Source organism: Mesoplodon mirus, assembly GCF_964341445.2.
Source record: "Mesoplodon mirus genome assembly, chromosome: 6".
In the NCBI taxonomy this organism is placed as follows: Eukaryota; Metazoa; Chordata; class Mammalia; order Artiodactyla; family Ziphiidae; genus Mesoplodon; species Mesoplodon mirus.
Window position 1 is genome coordinate 30869042 of NC_138982.1, and position 23482 is coordinate 30892523.

The 23482-nt window shown below is 41.0% G+C and overlaps 1 protein-coding gene across 3 annotated transcripts in view; it reads right to left on the reverse strand.

Moving 5' to 3' along the window:
• CAPN7 (calpain 7) overlaps nucleotides 1-7120 on the reverse strand; it is a 39351-nt gene extending 32231 nt beyond the window's left edge. The window contains exons 1-3 of one of the 3 annotated variants that reach the window (XM_082625695.1): nucleotides 6737-7120; nucleotides 4364-4472; nucleotides 526-683 (exon numbers count right to left, since the gene is read on the reverse strand). In XM_082625695.1, coding sequence (XP_082481821.1) covers nucleotides 526-683; nucleotides 4364-4472; nucleotides 6737-6838 — 369 coding nt within the window. In that variant the 5' untranslated portion in view covers nucleotides 6839-7120. The remainder of the gene's footprint in view (nucleotides 1-525; nucleotides 684-4363; nucleotides 4473-6736) is intronic. The other 2 variants (XM_082625693.1, XM_082625694.1) reach the window with 2 other exon arrangements.
• Nucleotides 7121-23482: the final 16362 nt, after the last annotated feature.

Here is a 23482-nt window from a genome sequence, read left to right on the forward strand (position 1 = left end):
TCAGGTATACAAAAAAGTGATTCAGTTATACATATATATCTGTTCTTTTTCAGATTCCTTCCCATTATAGGTTATTACAAGATATTGGGTATAGTTCCCTGTGCTATACAGTACATCTCTGTTATTTATCTATTTTAAATACAGTAGTGTGTATTTATTAATCCCAAACTCCTAATTTATCCCTCCCCCAGGAAGTTTATTTTAAATTCACAGATTGTGATGGTGAATTCTTCCTATAATAAATTAATTTTAGTTATAGGGGTATAAAAAGGTCAAAAATGGTACCTACAATTTAAAAAACAATTGCCAAGGGACTCAATCTCAATACTGTCAAATTTTTAACAAGATGTTAAAGTCCATTATTAATTTTCTATTCTTCACTATCTTTTAATGAGTAACTTAGTTACATGTATAATAACAGGATAATTTTTTTTCTTTAAGGAATTGTTAAGTAAAACTCACTAGTAAGGGGAGAAATTTCTTAGCATAATTCCACCAAACTTAACTTGTAGCTATTATACATACGGTTTTCAGACAGAGATCTACAGCTTCTGTATACAGTTCTATAGCATCTTCAACATTCCCTTTTTCATCTTCATCAAAAGCTTGTGTAACAAGGAAATGGGCACGCTCTAAGTCCAACTGATGTTTTGATTTCAAAGGATCCGCAGTCTTTGACTGAACTAGGATAGGAAAAAAAAGCCACACAGAAGAACTAGCATAGGAAGAAAGCCACATACCTATATATGTATCCAGGGAACAACATACCATTTTAATACATTCTTTACCAAAACTCTATAATCCTTCATTTAAAAAGCTTAGCAAGGTCAAAAAAAATCCTTAAAAAAATTTCCCCTGAATTTCTCTGTCCCTACCAGCACTTTCTTCATTTAAAAAATAAAACATAGGAGTTCTCTGCACAAAAAACAAAACTGAAACTTGGAAAAGACTAAATCGAAAGAAACTCAATTACGTTTTAAGGTAATTTAAATTTTTATTCAGTATAGACAATAATTATATACTAGGCCTTGATGATAAAATGCATGCTGTTTCCTATTCATCTGGGTCCAGAATAAGCTATACTTTTACTGCTCTTTGAAATAAGTGCTTGTTTGTTTTTAATATAAAGATATGTATCCATAAGAGACCTGCATCTAGAATATATAAAGATCTCTTACAACTCAACAATAAAAGGACAAACCCAATTTAAAATGTGTGCGATGATGATGTCATCAACTTGTGTCAACTTGACTGGATCACAGGTTACCCAGCTATTTGGCTAAACAAGATTTCTGGGTAGCCTGTGAGGATGTTTCTGAATGAAAGTAGCATTTGCATTGATACTGAAAGCAGACTGCCCTCCCCAGTCTGGGTGGGCATCATCTAATCCACTGTGGGCCTGAAGAGAACAAAAGGCAGAGGGGGAGAATCTGCCCTCACTGCAGGACTGCTTGAGCTGACACATTGGTCTTCTCCTGACCTTGGACTGGAACTCACACCATCAGGTCCCCTGCTTCTCAGGCCTTTGGACTTGGACTGAACCACACCACTGGCTTTCGTGAGTCTCTAGCTTGCAGAGGGCAAATAGTGGGACCTCTTAGTCTCCGTAATTGCATGAACCAATTCCTGATAATAAATCTCTTTATGTACATCCTACTGGTTCTATTTCTCTGGAGAACCCTGACTTATACCATGGGCAAAGGATCTGTATAGCCATTTCTCCAAAGCAGATATTCAATGGCCAAATGGCACGTGAAAAGATGCTCAACATCATTTGCCATCAGGGAACTGCATATCAAATCCATGATAAGATACCATTTTATACCCACTGGATGGCTAAAATAAAAAAAGACAGAAAATAACAAGTATTGATAAGGATGTGAAGGAAATAGAATATTGCTGGTAGAACTGTAAAGCGGTATAGCCACTGTGGAAAACACTTTAGCAGTTCCTCAAAAAGTTAGACATAAAGCTACCACATGACCTAGCAGTTCTACTTGTGGGTATATATCCAAGAGAACTGAAAACATATGTCCACACAAAAACTTAGACACAAGTGGTCATGACAGCATTACTAATAATAGACAAAAGGTGGGACCAAGCCAATATCCACCAACTGATGAATGGATAAATAAAATGTGGTATATTAATACAATGGTGTATTAACCATAAAAAGAAATGAAGCACTGATACATGCTACAAAATGGATAAACCCTGAAAACATTATGCTAAATAAAAGAAGCCAGACACAAAAGACCACATACTGATGACTCCATTTACATGAAATGTCTAGAATAGGCAAATCAGTGGAGACAGAAAATAGATTAGTGGTTGCTAGGGCCTAGGGTGTGGAATGGGGAGTGACTACTAATGGCTAAGAGGTTTCTTTAAGGGTGACAAAAATGTTCTGAAGTTAGATAGTGGTGATGGTTGCACAACTCTGGGAATACACTAAAAACCACTGAACTGTACACTGTAAAAAGTTGAATGTTATGGTAGTGAATTACATCTCAATAAAACTGTTTTTTTAAAAAAAGTTTTATATTTTGTTTGTCTCAAAATTGTGTCTGATCTTTTAAAAACTGTAACCCTCGGTAACACCTCTCTAAAGTATGTATTAATCCCTTTTATTAAATAAATGTTAACATATTTAGCTCAAGGATTCTCAGCCTTGGCACTACTGACATTTTCGACTGGATAATTCTTTGCTGTGGATGGTGCTATGCATTATAGGATTTTCCCTGCAGCACTATCCCTGCCCTCTACCCAACCAGATGCTAGTAGTATACTGCATCCCTACCCCGGCATAAACACCAAACATCTCTCCAGACATTGTCAAATGTCTCCTGAGGGGCAAAACCGATTCTACTTGAAAATAACTATCGAGCCTAAGGTTTCACAGCTACAATGGAAGGGTAGGGACTCAACTTAGATCTTTTAATTCCAAGTCTTGAGTTTCTTATACTACACTGGTGAATTTCAAACTGGGTTACCTTTCCCCAACCCTAAAGTCAAGCCATCTCTCAAAGTCTCTTGACTGTCAGCAGACTTTATCTGTTTTAAAAATTGGGATTCTGAACAAGATTTTTATTTGATAAAGGACTCTCCCGCTTGAAATAATCATTAAGTAAACCATTTAATTCTCTACAGATTACATGCCATTTATTGAACAAAGTAGGTCGAAAAACCGGCAAAACATTTAATGTATATTATGCTTTAAAAATCCTTTTTGAACTTTACTTCTGTTTCACTGACAAGTTTTCATTCTTCAAGAGATTAGGGCTGTCTCATTCTGTGCCTGAGTATCATATAAACATCACATTTATAAATTTTAAAACTTCATTTACTTAGCTGGGAAAATGAAGTGCCTCTGAATTCCATGGTATTTTGAATACATGAAACAGTATAACTTTGTATTAAGTGAGGCCCTGACACACAGGCAGTCCACTTTTCAATGCATGCAATTTCTGGGCACTGTCTTAAAGGAAAGTGCCATGTCTGTAAGGGGACTGTCATAACGAGAAAGCCAACAATCAAATCTACTTTATCTTAACTATGAGCTTGTAACTGCTCATATCTATTCAGAATGAGTGGTAGAAAGTAGCACAAAGTCCATCAGAGAATGCTGAATAAGACTCCTCTAAGCTTGTGGCTTTATTACACAGCCACAGAAAAAAAGGGGTTAAAAAGAGTCCTCAGTGGCATGAATGCATTCCTAAAACAAAATGTCAATAGTTGATCATTTTCTTTCCTACCACATGAACACCAGGTTTCGCCAGGAACCACTTACCTCTAACAGAACTGCGATCATTAAGCCTGTGAACTTGTTTCACAGCGTTTGCAAAAATAACTACAGGTTGTTCCAGGTCTCTGCTTACATGTCCCTTTTCCAAGATATGGTTTAAAACAAGAGTTTAGCTAAGGTCTTGAGGTTGAGGATATCGATATAGTAAAGACTGTGAACCCACTGTTGAAGTCTTCAGACACTGAAGAGGAGGAGTCATTTAATTTTAATAGCAGGAGAGGGCATGTGACAGATGTTTAAAAGCAGATTTTAACAGGGTCCTAATACTGGCTCTGCCAATGATACACTGTTCGAATGTAGATAGTTCATCTCTATCCTTTGGGAAATTAGGGTATCAGACTATATCACCTCTAAGGTTCCTCTTCACAGATTTATCACATATTTCCACATTATGATTTTCAAAGATGTGATTACCAAAAAAGAAAAGAGCAGCAACCAAGTGAGGATCAAGAATCAAAGATGAAAACGAAAAGGAAAGAGAAACACAGGGGAAAAGTAAGATGTGATGGGACAGGAGAAAAAAAAATACAGTGACATGGTTAGTAGTCCTTTACCAACCTGCTGAATGTAAAGCCTGCACTCTTTCCAGATACTCATTTATTTTTTCTTGAATATGTTCTAGGCTTGATCCTGCCATCTCAGCATAAATTAAAGCTTGTGCAGCTTCCTAAAAATAAAAAAAAGAATTCAAAGGAATCTAACAGATCAATTACAATTTGAATTTTCTTTACCACTTTCTAACTATTGGTTTCTATGAATGACAAAACAAGAATGTCTTTATGATACCAGTAATTTTTTTCATAAAGTAAATGAGTTATATATTCCTTTACTACTTTTTTTCAGTTCTCAATGCTCTCTTTCTCCTACTGTGGAAAATTTATGAAGTCAAATAGAAGGGGTTGATTATAAGTATTTTCTTAGAATAACTGTGATTTATATGTTCTTCGTTTTCCTTTTTCTTTATGCAATAGGTCAGACTTGAAATTATGTACTGTGAAAAGGTGAACTGAGTCTAGAAAGCATTAGAACAGATAATACCCGATACAATTAAATTAAATATCAATAAAAGATTATAAGAAATTATAAAGGTTAAATATCTCACAGTGGAAAGAAAATCTTTTTCTCCACAGAAAATATTGTCAAAGGGGGACACATTTTAAGGCAGATTTCAGTTGTATAAAATAAACTTATTTTAATTAAGGAAACCTGGATTTGTCTTCCAGTTATTCCATGACTTCCTCAGCCAGTTAGGCTGTGCTGGCGAGGAAAAGCCTCCATTCTCGCCATCACCATTCCAGGAAGGTGACCAACGCTACCACACACAAGAACCACAGAGAGACTTTCCCAAGTACCACCACCTCCCCTGCAGTAATCTAAGCGTGTGCACTTCAAGGAACCTCACGCCTTGTTATCTGGATCCAAAGAAGCCATCTACTGAGCATCACTTTTTGAATCCAGTTATTGGAGCAGGACTTGTTTCCCTGAACCTACAAAATCAGTAAGAAGAGTACAGTTCTGATCCAAATGGAAATTGGGGGTAGAAAAGATATGTTTTCCTCATATTCTGCAATTCAGATATTTCAGGGGAGGAAAATGTAACTGTACATGTAAATATTAAAATTAATTTTTTAAATTGTTGGTATCAACTTTATTTTGCTCATTTTGCTTACACCTGAAAGTGATTAACAATTAAGGAATCCCTAATAGAACAGCATGAAGGCAGAAAACACTAAATATCTGATACAGTTTACATAAATAGCTCCTAGAAACGCAACCACTTTCTGATTCTCTCAAGGAAAAGAAATTCTTCATAACAACATGCATGTAATCCTACAGCAAAACAAGAGGCACTGTACAGTACTTCCTTTCGCTTTAAAAAAGCTATTTTATATGGCACTATTTTTACCTATGAACATTTGTCAGTTATTTCAGAAAACTAATAAAACAGTTTTACTTTTAAAGAAATACCGCCGTCATGAAATTGTCAAAAAAAAGTCCAAAAAGAATGATTCTGAAACATACCCAAAGTCTCTAAATACAGATTATAAAATGAAGACAATCAAATATTAATCTGAGAAAAGCAAACCACGCATTATTGACAGCATATAGGTTTATGGAAAAAAATTACGACTACTGTATTATCAAATCCTTTCTAAAAGAAAAGATGGCAATGTCAAGAGGATACAGCTATCTGCACGGGGAACCGGAGGGGAGTGTTTGCAAATGCTCTGGATTGGGGAGCAGGCGGTGGACTGTGAGCTCCTACTCTGATTTAATATTTCTGGCCCCAGTAATTTATCCAGAAGAAATATCAAAGAAACGTGTAAAGCATTAGCTATAAGGGTATTATGATGCTGAAGATCCATTATGAACATAAAATGGCCAGAAGAGTTTGTAAATAAACTATGGCACACCCACATAATGGAATACTATACATCTATCATTAACAAGTTTATACTATGAAACTTTAAAAAAAATTCAAAATTTTTTAAAAGTTCAAATGAAAAGAACAGATTTAAGAAAGTATCAACAGTCTGATCCAAGTTTGTTTTTTTAAAAAGGTGTGTACACACACATGCGTAGAAAAACAAAGATACGTAGATGTCAAATACTAGGATACGCGATGTTTTACTCTTTTTTGATTGACTTTCTGCGTTCTTCCGTGAGCACTGTTTCCGTGTACATCCGTGACGGTGAGAAGCTGCGAGCTGACAGTCCAGCTCCGCCGCCGCCCTCAGGAGCGGTCAGCTGGGGACTCGCCGGCCAGGACCGACCCCAAAGCGGCGACCAAGCCCGCCGCGGGCCGGACCCTGGGGCGGGGGCAGGCCTGACCCCTCAGCCCGGCCACCGCCCCGAGAGGGACAGCGGGACGGGGGACAGCCACGCCGAGCGCGCCCGTCCCCTCGGCACCTGGACCCGTCCCCGGCCCACCTTGTAGTAAAACACGGCCTCCGAGTAGCGGCCCTCGTGGTCGCGCTGCACCGCCAGCCGCGCGAACTGCACCGCGTCCCGCTCCAGCGCCGCCGAGTCCATGGCTGCCACGCGCCGAGGACCCCCGCCGACCGCCGCGCGCCCGAGGGCCGGGCGAGGACCCCGGCCGCACGGAAGGAGCGGCGCAGCTCACTTCCGGCGGCTGAGAGAGGCCGGCGACCGGCCCCTCGGCAAAACTCCGACTCCTAGCCCGCGGGCAGCCTCGCTCCGCGGCCGCCGCATTCCCTGTCCCGCCCACCGGCCACACTGCGCAGGCGCAGCCGGGCCGGCGCAGGTGTTTCGGTAGCCTGGGCTGCCGGGCTCACCGAAGGGTGCGGGAAGGCACGGGCGGTGGGCAGGGCCCGGCCTGCTCGGTGCCGTGTGCATGTGACTGCCGGGGCGCTCGGGATTGGGCAGGCAAAAGAGGTGCCACGTCTGAGAGGCTGCCGGTTTCGCAGTCTGCCTGTCCGGGCAGTGACTGTGGAGCCTGTTGCTGGCCGGGCTGGGAGGAGGGGCGCATGCGCCTCCCGGAACATTTCTCCCCTCTTGAGTGTAAAGAGAAGGTGAGCAATGCTTCCCAACATCAACTGAGATGACATTTTTTTTAAATTAGGGAAGTGAAGTAAGGATATACGATTCTAATGTGATACTTCTTAATAACATTTATATCCACAAGCTGAGTCTTAATTAACAGATGCATGCCCCAGCGTATGGTATTGATTGAATTGTCAACAAACAAGGTAATGCATTTTCCCGTGCACTTCTCCTTAGGTTAACCTAATGCTGTTGTTATTAAATACTCAATTAGGTGATTATTTGATTAATGTCTCTCTCTCTCCCTTAAAACTCTGAATTCAGAAATAATAAAAATAAACTAGTGAGAGGCTCCACAATACGGATAAAACTCACAATTCACACTAAGTCAAAGAAGCAAGACACAAGAATACAGACTGAGCGACTTTGTTTACAAGGAACACTAGCAAAGAGGAATCTAATCAATAACGTAAGAAATCGTAAGGGAGCCATCGACTAAAACTGCCTGCCTTGGCGGGGCACCGTAACACCTTTGCTTCAGTCTCCCACCTCAGGATGCTTCAAAAGAACACAGAACCAGTGAAGGGCCCACAACCAACCCAGGGAAGATCCAGGAGGGGCCAAGAAGCGGAGGAGACACCAGTCCATAACATGTCTTGCCAATCTCCCCAGAAATCCTCGCGCCGGAAACCATCTTGACTGAAGGATGCACCAGGAAGGGCCCTGAGTTGGACCAAATGAAGGCAAAAGCAAGATGATTGGCCAGAGACAACCACAACCCAGAAAGCTAACTGCACCACCATAAAACCTGAGACTGCGAGCCATGAGGCAGAGCAGTTCTCCTGGGTTCCCTTACCCTGCTGCTGTCCGCCTGAGGGACCCTTTCCAATGAAGTCTTTTGCTTTGTCAGTGCTGTGTCTCCTCGGACAGTTCATTTCCGAGTGTTGGACAAGAGCCCACTCTCTCGCCCTCAAAGAGATCCCATCCAGTGACAAAATCACATCAATGGTTGGGAAGGGATAAGGGAACCTTTGGAGGTGATGGAAATGTTTTGTATCTTGTTGGTGGGTGATGTCAAAATGTACATCCATTTGTTAAAAACCATCACACTGTACATTTTAAATGTGTGCTACTACCCTATTTACAATAGCCAAGACGTGGAAACAACCTAAATGTCCATCGATAGATGAATGGTTAAAGAAGAGGTGGTACATATATATAACGGAATAATACTCAGCCATAAAAAAGAGTGAAATAATGCCATTTGCAGCAACATGGATGGATCTAGAGGTTATCATACTAGGTGAAGTCAGAAAGAGAAAGACATACACCATATGATATCACTTATATGTGGAATTTAAAACAACACAAATGAACATATCTATGGAACAGAAACAGCCTCCCAGACATAGAGAACAAACTTGTGGTTGCCAAGGGTGAGGGGGGGTGGGGGAGGGAAGCATTGGGAGTTTGGGATTAGTAGATGCAAACTATTATATATAGAATGGGTAAGCAACAAGGTCCTACTGTATATAGAAACCATATGGAAAAGGATATGAAAAAATATATGTATATATAACTGAATCACTGCTGTACGGCAAAAAAAGATAAATGCATGCTTCTAATTTTTCTTAATTACACCTCAATAAAATTGTTTTAGTAAGTTGGCCTGCATTTAAATGGGACTCATTTCTTAATTAATTTAACCATTTCTTCACATTTTGTGAAGTTAATTGTAATAACTATCTCATTGGACTGTTGTAAAGAGCATAGGTGGAGAATTTGACTCTGCCTGGCACAAAGATGGTTCCCATCATTAACTACAACAGTTTTATAACTGAAGCAGGGATGGTTTCTGCCTTCACCAGTTTTATCCCAGAATTAAGCGCAAGCTTTGGCCCAGAGCAGGTGTTGGATAAATATTTCAAAATGCTGAGTGAGTGAACTCCCCAACTAAATATACTCAATGTGCCCTCCCCCATCTTTATTCTAAAGAATGAAATAGAAATTCCTTAACGCAGAGTAGAAGGTCCTTCAGAACAGGAGCTCAGGGTGTATTCCCACGGTGTCTGCAGCCACTGTCTGGCAGGAACTGATCCCCAAGTTACAGCAGATGAATGCAGTTTTACTCGCTCATAAGAGGACTTCTGTGTCTAATGTTCCCCTCTCATCTCAGCTTATAGAATTCCTAGCCCACCTCGAAGGGGGCTTTTCTAACTCTCCCAGGCAGTTGTGACCCCTCCTGGTACCTGCTCATTTATTCCCTTACTCCTTGTTCACTTATTCTCTGAACACTGGATGCCTGCTTGGTGCCGGGCACAGAGTGACACATTGAAGATACAAAGACAAATGAGAGAGAGTGAGATAAAGCTGGGTAAAAGCAAGTCGAAGCTTTAAAGTATCTGCAGTCTTTAACAACATTGAGACTTCCAATCCATGAACATGGTAAACCTCTCCACATATTCAGGCCTTCTCTCATTGCTCTCAGCAATGTTCTGTAGGGCACAGGTCTTATACATCCATCTTTTGACAGATTTATCTCCAAGCATTTCATATTTCTGATGCTATTTTAAATGGTGGTGTTTATCTAGTTTCAATTTCCAATTGCTTTTGCTAGTATATAGGGATAGAGTTGATATTTATATATTGACATTATATTCTGCAATCACGGATTATCCAGAAAACCCTGGGGTGAGGTGGTGGAGCCTCATGACAGCTGCCTCTGGGGAATGTATGCCAGTATGTCCAGTAGCACTGCCACCTGCTCTGCCAGGTCTGTGATACTTACCAGGGCAGAATTTGCCCAACGTTAAGCACTCAGAGGTGCTTGGTCAAAATGCCCTCATCCTGCAGTATGGGGGCCCCCACCCTCCAGAGAGCTGGGAGAGACTTAGGGAGAGGGGTGAGTTCAAGAAGACTGGCCACACCTCTGTTCAGGAAGCCCACGCTGTTGCTGTTGAATCTGTGGCTCCCTTCTTACACACGGCTTCACAGGAGGAAGCAGCAAAGCATCCTTGTGAAATCCAGCCTTGCAGAGGCTAATGGCAATAGCACCATCTGAGCCACTGTAAGTAGACAACAGAGTTGTAGTCGTAGTAGTAGTAACAGTAGCAATCGGGTGATGCTTCTGGTAGTAGTAGTACTATTACTCGTTTTTAAAGCTGCTAACCCAGTGATGGTAATTATTACTCCAGTCAACAAACAGTAATTCTGCTGGCCAGTGGGGATCAAAACAAAATGACCCAAACAGCTCACTCTGTAGTGAGTAAGACATGCATAAGCCAACAGTTCAAACAGCCTTTAATAATTGCTGAGAGAGGGGTAAGTCAGGGGCTGGGAGGGCCAGAGGAGCAGCATCCAAATCAGCCCAGTGGATGCTCACGTCGCGTCCCAGAGGAAAGGATGCTTGAATTTGTCAACCAAAAAATTAATGCAGCAAGCTGTGAATAAGAAGAATTTATCTGGGGTCTTGTTTAGTGTAGCCACCTTCATGAATGTCTTAGCTGGATCCTCTAGATAACTTGCTACAGCTTCTACATCAGCACTTGCTGCTTCACTTTGCACTTTCATGTTATGGAGATGGCTTCTTGCCTTAAACCTCATGAACCAACCTCTGCTAAGCTTCAACCTTTTCTTCTGCAGCTTCCTCACCTCTCTCAACCTTCATAGAAATGAAGAGAGTTGGGGCCTTGCTCTGGATTAGGCTTTGTCTTAAGGGAATGTCGTGGCTGGTCTGATCTTCTATCCAGGCCACTCAGACTCTCTCCATATCAGCAATAAGGCTCTTTCACCTTCTTATCATTGGTGTGGTCACTGGAGCAGCACTTTCAAGTTCCTTCAAGAACTCCTTTGCTTTCACCAATTTGGCTGTTTGGCACAGGAGGCTTAGTTTTCAGCCTATTTGGGCTTATGACGTGCCTTCCTCACTAAGCTTAATCATGTCTAGCTTGGATTCAAAACGAAGATGTGTGACTCTTCCAATTACTTGAACACTTAGAGGCCATTGCAGGGCTATTAATTGGCTGAATTTCAGTATTGTTGTGTCTCAGGGAATAAGGAGGCCCTGGGAGAGGGAGAGAGAGCAGTCAGAACACACACAACATTTATGGATTAAGTTCGCCATCTGATATGGCACAGTGTGTGATGCCCCAAAACAATAACAATAGTAACATCAAAGATCACTAATCACAGGGCTTCCCTGGTGGCGCAGTGGTTGACAGTCCGCCTGCCAATGCAGGGGACACAGGTTCGGGCCCTGGTCTGGGAAGATTCCGCATGCCGCAGAGCAGCTAGGCCCGTGAGCCACAATTACTGAGCCTGCGCGTCTGGAGCCTGTGCTCTGCAACAGGAGAGGCCGCGATAGTGAGGGGCCTGCGCACTGTGATGAAGAGTGGCCCCCGCTCGCCGCAACTAGAGAAAGCCCTTGCACAGAAATGACTACCCAACACAGCCATAAATAAATAAATAAATTAATTAATTAAAAAGATCACTGATCACAGATCACTGTAACAAATATAATAATGAAAAATTTGCAGTATTGTGAGAATTACCAAAATGTGGCAGAGACACCAAGTGAGAAAATACTGTTAGAAAAATAGACTTGCTCGACTCAGGTTGCCACAAACCTTCAATTAGTAAAAAACACACTATCTGTAATGAGGTCTGCTATAATGGAAAAATGAAATAATATTCTTTCCCACAAACAGCGCTCTGTGACCTCCCACATGGGAAGAGCAAAACCATCATTGGATCCTGGTTTCTTGTTAGAGTTGCTCACGAGTATGATCAAGGACCAGTTTTTCAAATCATTGACAGATTGGGGACACTGGAACTAGAAACAGACAACAGAGTATTCTGAGGGAAGATTGTACAAAATGAGTTTTATTTTCCAACAGATATGATTATTTTGGCCCATTTGAAATATTAGGTTTGACTCTATGAAATTGCCATTTTTGTAGGTCAAAAACAGTTGAATATCTGCTGCAATCTTCAATTTCCTATGGTTCAACCTGATATACATATATATCTCCTAATTATTTTTATATCCCAAAATGTATATATATACTATTTACTTCTATATATTCCAATTATATATCTTAAATTAAATATATATTTCAATTATATACATGTATCTTAATTTTATACATGTCTTAACTATATATAAATAATATATTAATTGAATATATATGTAATTTACATATTATATATAGTAGCTTATATTATATATAGCTTAAGTATATATAATATGTAAATTACATATGTTCAATTAATCAAATATATACCTAAAATTAGAATATATATATATATAAATATATACACACACACACTATTAGAAGATATACAAAACTAGAATGTGTATGTATATATATCATATATACACGTGTATACAGATACCCTAATTCTGTCTCTCTATTCTAATTTTTAAATATATCCTAACTATATATACATATCTTCATTTTATTTATACACATTGTAAATTTATTTGTATATATTTAATATACAAATTTCATAATCCTAATTTTACATATCTCCTAATTTTATATAATCCTAATACTTTACGCATCCTAATTACATACACACACACTCATATGGTCCTGAATTTGAAGTCTGGCTGGCAATAAAAATTGAGAAAGTGCTTGTTTGGACACAAGATTACATTGCCATCTCACCAAACAAACAAACAAACAAACAAGCATATCAAGAACTGAAAACCAAACAAAAAACAAACAAAAAGGGTTTGTAGGACAGTTCATCCTGTTTACTGCAAAGCATTACCAGCCACAATAGATCTGTGAATTTCTGAGAGCACACTGTCACCATGTGTTTCCATGTGACACTGCACCTGTAAGGCATAGTGGCAGGTTACCACACAGGTGTTTATGGTCACTGATTTTTCTTTCAATGAACAGTTATTTAAAGCACCTCCCATGATCCTTAAAGACCACAGTGATTCCCAGTCCCAAGCTTCCCTGGGGCTCTATGGGGTTTATAGCTCCATCCCTGAGGCAAGAAATAGGTACAAGGGAAGCAGGCTGGTGGTAGACAGCTGAATTGAAGAGAGATGCCCTGCTAACTGGGGCAGCCACTGCTCAGCTCTAGAAAGTTCAAGGGAATGTGGGCCTAGAATTTTTTTTTTTAATCAAGAGAAGCCAGAAATTCAAATTTTAGTGTGAAAATCTCTGGTTTTTAAATGAACACAGATTCCAGTGTTTTTCTAAACACTATGACCCAACAGTGCAGATCTGCAGGCTACCTTGGGCCCACATCTTGCCATTTTGATCCTGTGGCTTGTACTTTATTTCCCTTCATAATTGTAGAGGGATCTCAGGGAGGATGTGGGTGACTGCTGACAGCTGTGGATGCAGTAGTGTGTGGAAACGGGAACAGCCCTCCTCTCACAGGCTTTTGGTCTCCCAGGGGACACAGACCTCAATTAAAAAAAAATCCACTAGTGAATGAATAGTTACAGATGGAGTGCTCCAAAGGTAATTAACTCCATCCTGTAAGAGCTTATGAAAAAGAAACTGACCTTAACTAGGCGGTCAGCAAAGACGTCCCTCCAGATGGAGGGACCTGCTTGTACAGTGGCCCTGTGACAAGACTGAACAAGACTGGGCAGAAGGCTAGTGTGGCTGGTGCAGAGAGCGTGAGAGGGTCAAGGAGCACTAAGAGGCCAGGGAGGTCGGGGGGCAGGCACTGACCATGCAGGGCCTTGTTGGTCAAGCTAAGGGTTTGGATTCTGTCTTAACCCTCAGTACACCATAAGGACCACTAGACCCAATCTTAGTTTCTGAGTTGCTTTCTGGAGGAATTTTAATTATTTGTAGGGATTGATATTTCAATGACTTCTATTCTTCATTAAAGTTGTTCCAAGGAACCAAGAAAAAATTTCCTATCTACTATCTATCTACCTATCTATCTATCTATTCATCCATCTATCTAAAATCTATCATTCTATTTAGCAGTTATCATATGGGTCTATTGGATCTTTTTAGAGATCACAGCTACCTTTTAGTATCTAAGCAACCTTTGGGGATCTTTTTCTGTGTGTTATAATATTTTGCTATTTTGTCATTCTATAAATTACTTCATTATTAATAATTCCAATCTATGCTAAAGAAATACTAAGATAACAGGAAAACAGAAGAAGGATGGAATGCATAAATCAATGAAGTAATAATGAAATAAATCCTCACTATTACATCACCCTTCAGTTTTCTCATTGCATTGCCAAAGTACTGCATCATCTCTCAAAAAGGTATAAAAGAAGTCAGGAGAAACCATCTTTGTAGGGCAGTTTTAGTTTTGTTTTTTTTTTGTAATTAAACTTTTATTTTGAGATAATTTTAAATTACTATGCTGTTGTAAGAAATAATACAGAAAAATCCCATGTACCCTTTACCCATTTTCTCCCAATGGTAACATCTTGCAAACCTATTGTACAATATCTGAACAGGAAATTGGCATTGTAACAAAACAGCAACCTTACGCTTTCAGTTTTCATGGAACAAAGTCGAGAAGTCAGAATTTTAAATTTCCACCAGAATAGCAAAGATAAGAAAATTGACAGAGAAAGGTGCGTCACAATTTTTGTTATGATTTTCTAGTTTGCAAACCTGAGCACACTGCTTAACATCTCTAAGCCTCAATTTCCTCATCTAAATGGGGACAAATGAGCTGACATAGATGGGGATGTTAGTACCTCCCTCGCTAAGTTTCTGGAAGATTGCATGAGATAAAGCCTTTAGCACAGCGACTGGCGAATATGAGATATTCGACCAAGCTCTGTCCTGCTCCACTTGACTGTACTCATTCTTCTGGCTGTTTCAGGAAGTGGTCTGTCAGTTCAGGGGCAGAACGTGTGGTCCTGGAACAGTCTTGCCTCTGAGCTGCTTGGAATCCCACTTCCTGCGGACTGATCACCGTGGGGAAACAACAGCATCATCTGCAGAGCTCCACTGTTAACAGACAATGTGAGTGTTTATCAGGTCCTTTTCTTATAGTCCATGAGTGCAGGTCTACCGTCCTTTATCACATCCTTGGAGCCAGATGTGTTTCAGAATTTGGAATTCACAGGACACAACCCCCTGAGAGTTCTGATAAGGAATTGGAAGCCCAGATGTTACTGAATCAGGTCTGCCTGCTCACCACTCAAAAATCAATACTCAAGAGAGTGACAGATGTTGGTAGAAAGGAAAAATGCTTTTAAGCAGAGTGCCAGCAATCTGGGGAGACGGTGGACTCAGTGTCCCCAAAAACCACCTCTGAAGAGTTTGTTCGAACATGAAAGTTTTAAAGGGAAAAAGGGAAGTAATCTTGAGGCAGGAGATAGATGGGGCCCAGGCTGAGCAGCTGGAATCTGTCTCCTGTGGACAGATACTTCAAGACGAAGATAATGACAGGATCAAGGAGGATCTGAGTCCTGCTTTGATACAAGATAAAGAGAGCACATATTTCTCATTCTTGAGGTCAAGGGGACCTCCCACCCTACACGTGCGCAGAAAGGTTCCTCAGGGGTCAGAGAAGGGAGGGGGCGCCAGGCCATAATACATTCTGTCAACTTCCGAGAGACCCTCACGCTGGAATCCATCTTGGCTACAAGATGTGTGTGCACACAGGGGAGGACCCTGAGCCAGACCAAATATGAACTCAAAGCCAGACAAAGCAAGATGATTGACCAGAGGAAACCCAGAAGAACTGCCCTGATATAAGTGATTTAATCCACCCCAAAAGCACGTGGCTCTTTTTCTGAGCCCACCTGTGTGTCTATCCACACATACATTTCTTCTCCTAATAAACACTTTACTTGTTTCGCTGCTTTCCATCTTTTTGCTGAATTCCGTCTTCGAAGCAGACAAAGAGCCAGGGCCCTACTCCTAGCTACTAGTCCCTGGTGGTCTAGTGGCTAGGATTTGGCACTTTCATGGTCTCAGCCCGGGTTCAATCCCTGGTTGTGGAACTGAGATCCTGCTTCAAGCCACTGCAGACCACCCGAGATCGATCTCAGTTAACCATTGAGATAAGGGGTCAGAGTCGTTGCCATCCCCTACTGCGTGCAGGCTTGTCAGCTCCTCGGGATTTTCCTCTAGGTGTTATCTTGTTCACACAGTTTGGTCACACGGTTTGTTTGTGAGATTACCGAAGGGGAAGGTAGGGAAGAGATCTGGTCATATGTTAGTTACTTATTCTTCATTCCTAATTCTTTGATCTGTGGAAAAAACCAACAAGTTAGCAAGGTATTGTGTGATGAAAAGATTTGAAAGGTGTGCTTGGGCCATAGCTGAGTAGAGCATGGGGGTGCCTCGTTTAAAAGTTAGTGACAATCTAGCTTTGCTAAAGTGACAAGGAAAGGGGCTTCCTGCTGAGGTTGGTTTCCGGCAAAATGCTGCTTACACAGACACAGCTGGATTTCAGAATAAATGTGGACTATAGCTGTGTGCCCCCCTTCCCCACCTGCTTTTGAATGGGATTTTCTGTAGTGACCATCCTACAGCTGTCTTGTTCTTGTCTGTTGGATGTGATGCGGGAGGGAGAAGGAAGCTGATTACTTGTCTCTTTAATCAACAGCTCTCCAATACAAAGGACTCTTATTAAAGGAGCAGCACCCAGTGAATTGCACCCAACGAGTCTCATCTACACCTGAACCTGATGTAGATGGTGAGATCAAGCTAATGCCATCCTGGCTGAAGACAGGTTACTCATATGGACCAGTTTCCACCCAGGCCCTCCAGCAAGTTGCTCTGATAGGATGCACATCCCCGTGCAACCACACCCTCTGCAAAGAGACCTGCAGCTCAGCCTTCCAGGGCATGTGGCCCTTGCCTAAATTTCTCAGTTCCTTCTTGTTCATGTTCTCTCAGCCCTACAAGCAGTAACGGCTTTCTGCAGTTGCTACTGTAAGTAGATAGATTAGAGGGTCCCCAGAGAAAGAGAACCAGCAGGGCTTTCTTGACAAAAGAAAACACACTTTTGGCCTAAGCTATTTTGGGTCCTAAGCCTGGCCTCAGTGCTTGCCCTTGAACAGGTCTCAGTAATTAATGATCTTAAGGGAACAAAGGAATGCAGGAACAGAAAAAAAGCAGTCAAACAATAGTGTAGTGATAAAGCAGAGTCCTAGTTCCTTCTCAAGGGATATCCATAATAATATATCTTTGAGTCCTGCTGGAACACAGGCCCCCACCCAGGAGGAGGATGGAATGATGACGTTGACCCTCCTGACTTCAATCCACTAAAGCTTGGACTCTGTCAACCTTTGCCCCAATTCTATGCTGAATTCTCCTCTGCTCAAGCCCCCTCATGAATATGCATGTACCCTGAGCTTAAAACTTCCTCAGTTTTGCTGTTCATGGAGCCACTGCTTGGGGAAAAGATCTCTGGTGTTCTCCTTACTTGCTGTAAGTAATGATAAATCCTTCCTTCTCCTGATCTTTGGCTTGGTTGTGTCTATTGGCTCAACACCCATCAAGAGGTGAACCCAGTTTTTGGGTAACACTACTTCCATAGGACTGAGAACCCTTAAAAATAATCCCTTTTAGTAGTCTACCTCCTTCTAAGAGCTAGCGTTTCTTCACATTTAATTTCCCTATTCAAATTACTTGTATGGTTTCTATCTCCTAAAAACTTCTATCTCATAATTAAAATGTTTTTTTATTATACAATGTAGTTAACTCTGCCAACTGATTGTAGGATCCGGAACAAGGAAAGAATACATTGTTTCCAGTAAAGTAGGTAAAGTTTCTTGGGACTAGAAGACAGTATTCTCATTGTTTCTGTAGTTACAGCATCCATCTGGCTGATGTCTAAAATAGTATCCACAATCCCTCTCTGGGTAGCCACTTACAAGTGCTTCCACTCTACAAATTCCCAGAGGTGTGTAGACTGAAAAAAAAAAGCACAACCTAAAAGTCGAGAATTATGTTTTATTGGACAGACTTTTTGAGGACTTAAGCCTGGGAAACAGCCTCTCAGATAGCTCTGAGGAACTGCTCCGCAGAGGTAAGGAAGGGGCTAGGATGCATAGGCGTTTTTGCAACAACACAAAGGTAGTTGGAACATCAAAAGATTACTGTTATTTAAAGAAAAACCAGACATCTCAAGTTTATTAGTTTAGTGCTTTTCTATGTATGGGAACAGGCAAGATTCTGGGCTCATTGAAATCATTCCTTAGATATGCACCTCAGCTACCTGGGACCAGTATCCTGCTTTTCTCCATCCTGAATCCTCTCAGGGTGCACAGTCAGGGGTGGCTGCAGTGGCTGATGGCTTGACAGCTTGATGGCCGCAACATCCTTTGCTTACTGATATGGCAGCCGACCTTCCTCGTCCACAGGTGAAATGTGTAATGATATCAAATTAAGGAAGTTTATACTTTTCTGGTGATCTCAACCTGGTTTATTAAGTAGAAACTGAAAATATGATTGTTTCCCCCCCTTTCCAAAGAAATTATGTTTTGCTATAGCAGATATTCCTGTTATCCAATAGGTCGCAGTTGTGTCGGTTTATACAAATTTTTTCCTAGGCATGGGGGACCAGGTAATACGAGCAGAATTTAAAACATCAGCAGGAAACAAAAGGCAAAGCTCTCAGATGGCTACTACTCAGCCAGGAGCCTTTTCAGCTCCATTTTAAACAAATTGACAATGAACACCTGCAGGATTTACACACTACTTGGTGGGTTGTACCTCTTCCTGTGCTGGCCCTAAGTAAGAGAAGCCACTGGCTCAGAGAGAATGGAGATTCCACCTGCTTGTCTCAGAATGCCACCCAGGATTCCCACATGGTGTTTTCGTGCATTTACAAATATCCTCTGAGGCAGTCTCTAGACATCCAGGGAAACCTGCCAAGATGATTATTTCAAAGTAACAATGATCTCTTTTGTTAGGGCTTTGGTGACAAGGTTGTTTATGTTCTGAGTGACCTACTCACAGGCCTGTGTTTCCCCATAAGGCTTCAGTGCTTAATTTTGCAGAATACCAGGTTTGCCAGAAACATGTATCATGTCTAGAAGGAATGCATACTACAGAGTATTAGAAGTAACAAATTTTATAACAAATGCTGGACAGGGTGTGGAGAAAAGGGAACCCTCCTACACTGTTGGTGGGAATGTAAATTGGTGCAGCCACTATGGAGAACAGTATGGAGGTTCCTCAAAAACTAAAAATAGAGTTGCCATATGATCCAGCAATCCCACTCCTGGGCATATATCTGGACAAAACTATAATTAAAAAAGATACATGCACCCCTATGTTCATAGTGACAGGGACAGAGTAAAGGAACAAAATAGGTGATTTAATAGTTAATCCCACTAGGGGACTTTAAGTAAAGAAAAAAGTATGGGAGTCCCCTATAAGTTAATGATCACACAAGAAAGCAGGTTTGCTTAACCACAAAACCAAGCAGGCTTGCTTAGCAACAAAACCGTGCAACAGAAGCATGAGACATGCCCCAAAACAATAAAACAATGGTGGCATGATACCCACATCCTGCCCAGTGAGCTCAGTAAGTTAATGATTCCTAGGACATACTCCTCTGCGTGCACTAACGACAAAAGTGTAAGGAAAGGGTGATGTTATACTAAACCCTGAGATGATTTACCATTTTTAGCATATGTTACCGCCTTTTGCTCATTTCCATTGTGCCATGACAGACTGGGCTTGACCATGTAAGGACAAGAAAACTTCCCTACCTGATATGGAGGAGAAGCTGATGATGGAAGCGTGACATCTACTCAAGACTGAGGAAGAAGGTGGTCTTTTCCCCCTCCCCTCTTTTCCTTTGATTATAAAACTGTAGCTCACTAAGTTCTAAGTGGCACCCTCTCGCCCGCCCGCTTGTACATCCCACAAGCACCCTGTTCTAATAAATCATTTCTTATCTATCACTTTGCCTCTTGCTGAATTCTTTCTGCACTGAGACAAAGGACTGGAACTCCTTAGAGGCCCCCTGAAATGCTACCTAGCAATTTCAATAGCAACACTACTTACAATAGCCAAGATGTGGAAGCAACCTAAATGTCCATCAACAGAGGAATGGATAAAGAAGATGTGGTACATATATACAATGGAATATTACTCAGCCATTAAAAAGAACGAAATAGGGCCTCCCTGGTGGCGCAGTGGTTGAGAGTCCGCCTGCCGATGCAGGGGATACGGGTTCGTGCCCCGGTCTGGGAGGATCCCATATGCCGCGGAGCGGCTGGGCCCGTGAGCCATGGCCGCTGGGCCTGCGCATCCGGAGCCTGTACTCCGCAACGGGAGAGGCCACAACAGTGAGAGGCCCGCATACCGCAAAAAGAAAAAAAAAAAAAAAAAAAAAAAAAAAAAAAAAAAAGAACGAAATAATGTCATTTGCAGCAACATGGATGGACCTAGAGATTATCATACTGAGTGAAGTAAGTCAGAGAAAGAGAAATATCATATGATATCATTTATATGGAGAATCTAAAATGCGACACAAATGAACTTATCTACGAAACGGAAACAGACTCACAGACATGACATAGAGAACAGATTTGTGGTTGCCAAGGGGTAGGGCATGTGGCAGAGGGATGGACTGGGAGTTTGGGATTAGCAAATACAAGCTATTATTTATAAAATAAATTTTTAAAAAGTAACAAATTTTATCAGCTTATTTCAGATTTTAACTATAGGATAATATAATTTCGAATTACATAATAGCAACACTGTACACTATGACTGACGTCAAAGTAGGACAAACCTAATGAGGACAAAATTACTTGCCTTTGATATGTTAACAAAATTCTTCATGTCAGTGAGTCATCAGCTAGTTCCTGACTTACTGAGCATTTCCATTTTTTTCTCCCGTCTCCGTGTCCTGGCGTGTCACATGGCTGTGGACTTTTACAAGGCTTTTCAGGAAGGAACTAGATAGTAGAGGAAAAAGTGATCTCATGGGAGGTGGTGTTCCTTTAACATTTGTTGACTTGATTTTTTTAAAAGAACTGTCAATGTTTCTCCTGTAAAATGAAGGGGAAAGTATAGGCAGAGAAAAATGTTTTTTTCTTCTCACATTTAAACTTTCTGGGAAATCAAGTTTACTTCAAGGCCCAAACAAATATCCTTAGTATAGAATTAATATATAAAATTCATATGTATCTGCCACCATCTCACTGTTTAAGCTATTTCTAAAAGTTAGAAAACCATCTCTGTAAACAGTATTTTATCAACATCAGTTGAGCATTAATTATATTCCAGATACTATGTAAGGTGATAGGGGTACAATGTGGAAAACAGAGACTCTACCCTGAAGGTGTAGTTTCACAGTTTTGTGGAAGATGACAGACATTTAAGCAAACAGTTGTATCACAAAGTACCAAATGCGAGGCTAGAAGTATCACATGCGAGCAAATGCACAGCAGAAATTATTGACTTAATGACAGGAAGAGGGTGAATCAGGGAACGTTTTTCCAAATTGACATTTGAGCTGCAGAGGAGTCCACCTGGGGAGCAAGGGAGGGTTCTAAGTAGAGAGAACAGGATGTACAAATGTGCAGACGAGTTAAACAGCAGAACGAGCTAAGGTAATTTCAGAGTGGACAAAGCCCTTGTGAACAGTGCAAATGAGAAGCAGCAGATGAGGCCAGTGGCAGGTATTGGATCACAGAAGGCCTCACATGGTATGTAAGGGAACTTGGACTTTGTTCTATGGAAGAAATAATAAACTAAAGAACTGACCCTCTTAACCTGGGGTCCACATACCGCTTCAGGAGTATTGTGAATACCATGAAATCAGATGCAAATTTTGTTGATAAACATTTTCCCTGAAAAATAGTCCATAATTTTTTTTTTTTTTTACATTTTTTTTTTAAATTTTATTTTTTTGCTTTATAACGAATTTAATCAGTCATACATATACATATGTTTCCATATCCCCTCCCTTTTGCGTCTCCCTCCCACCCTCCCTATCCCACCCCTCCAGGCAGTCACAAAGTATCGAGCTGATCTCCCTGTGCTATGCGGCTGCTTCCCACTAGCTATCTACCTCACGTTTGGTAGTGTATATATGTCCATGCCGCTCTTTCACTTTGTCACAGCTTACCCTTCCCCCTCCCCATATCCTCAAGTCCATTCTCTAGTAGGTCTGTGTCTTTATTCCTGTCTTACCCCTATGTTCTTCATGACATTTTTTTTTCTTAAATTCCATATATATGTGTTAGCATACAGTATTTGTCTTTCTCTTTCTGACTTACTTCACTCTGTATGACAGACTCTAGGTCTATCCACCTCATTACAAATCATAATTTTTAAGATCCCCAAAGAGGCCCATGACTACATCCTCCCACCGGGCAACATTAGGCTGCCCTCAGAGAACACTGGCTGGGGTATCCACGGAGGTAGTAATGTCATCGGTGACTCTGCCTGGTGACAACAACGTGTCGAGTGCCCAATCTTCGAGTCCGAGGAAACAAACTAAGGTTTGAGATTTGATAATGATGAAAAGGAGGGGTGTTCTACCTCACAGAAGTGAAAAAGAGAAGGGCTGGTGGGGTGAAGCTACCTAGTCAGAACCTCGGAAGGAAACAATCGTATTAATTCATGCAATAAATACAAACGCCATTTCCACTCTTTTCCTTTGCCACCAATGCTCCTCAATTTCTCTATTTTTGGCAGACCTCTCCTCTTTGGAACAATTGAAATATGCCTGGTCCAAACTGAGATGTGCTGCAGTATAAAACTTATACCAGACCTCAAAGACTTAGTACAAAAGAGAGTGTAAAACATCTCATTATCTTTTATGTTGATTACATGTTGAAATGATATTTAAAATATATTGGATTCAATAAAATGCATTTTAAAAATCAGTTTCACCTGTTTGGTTTCCTTTTTAAATATTTGTTCTATGGAACGATATTTCTACTAGAAAATTTAAAATTACACAGGTGGCTGATGAAAGAAATTTTCACACATTGAGGTATGGGGAAGTCATTCTGGCTTATACATGATTTAACTAGCATTTTATGCTAACTAGAACAGCCTGTTTGTCGCCTATCAAACATACATTATTCATCTGCTTTAATTTTTAAAGAAAAGTGTGCATTGACCAGAAGTAAAGAATGTCTATGTTAAAAATAAAGATTAAATGCCTCCCTTCCTGGGACTCCAATGCTGGTCCTCCTTTGATGATAAGACTCCCTTCCCAGGTGCCAAGGACATG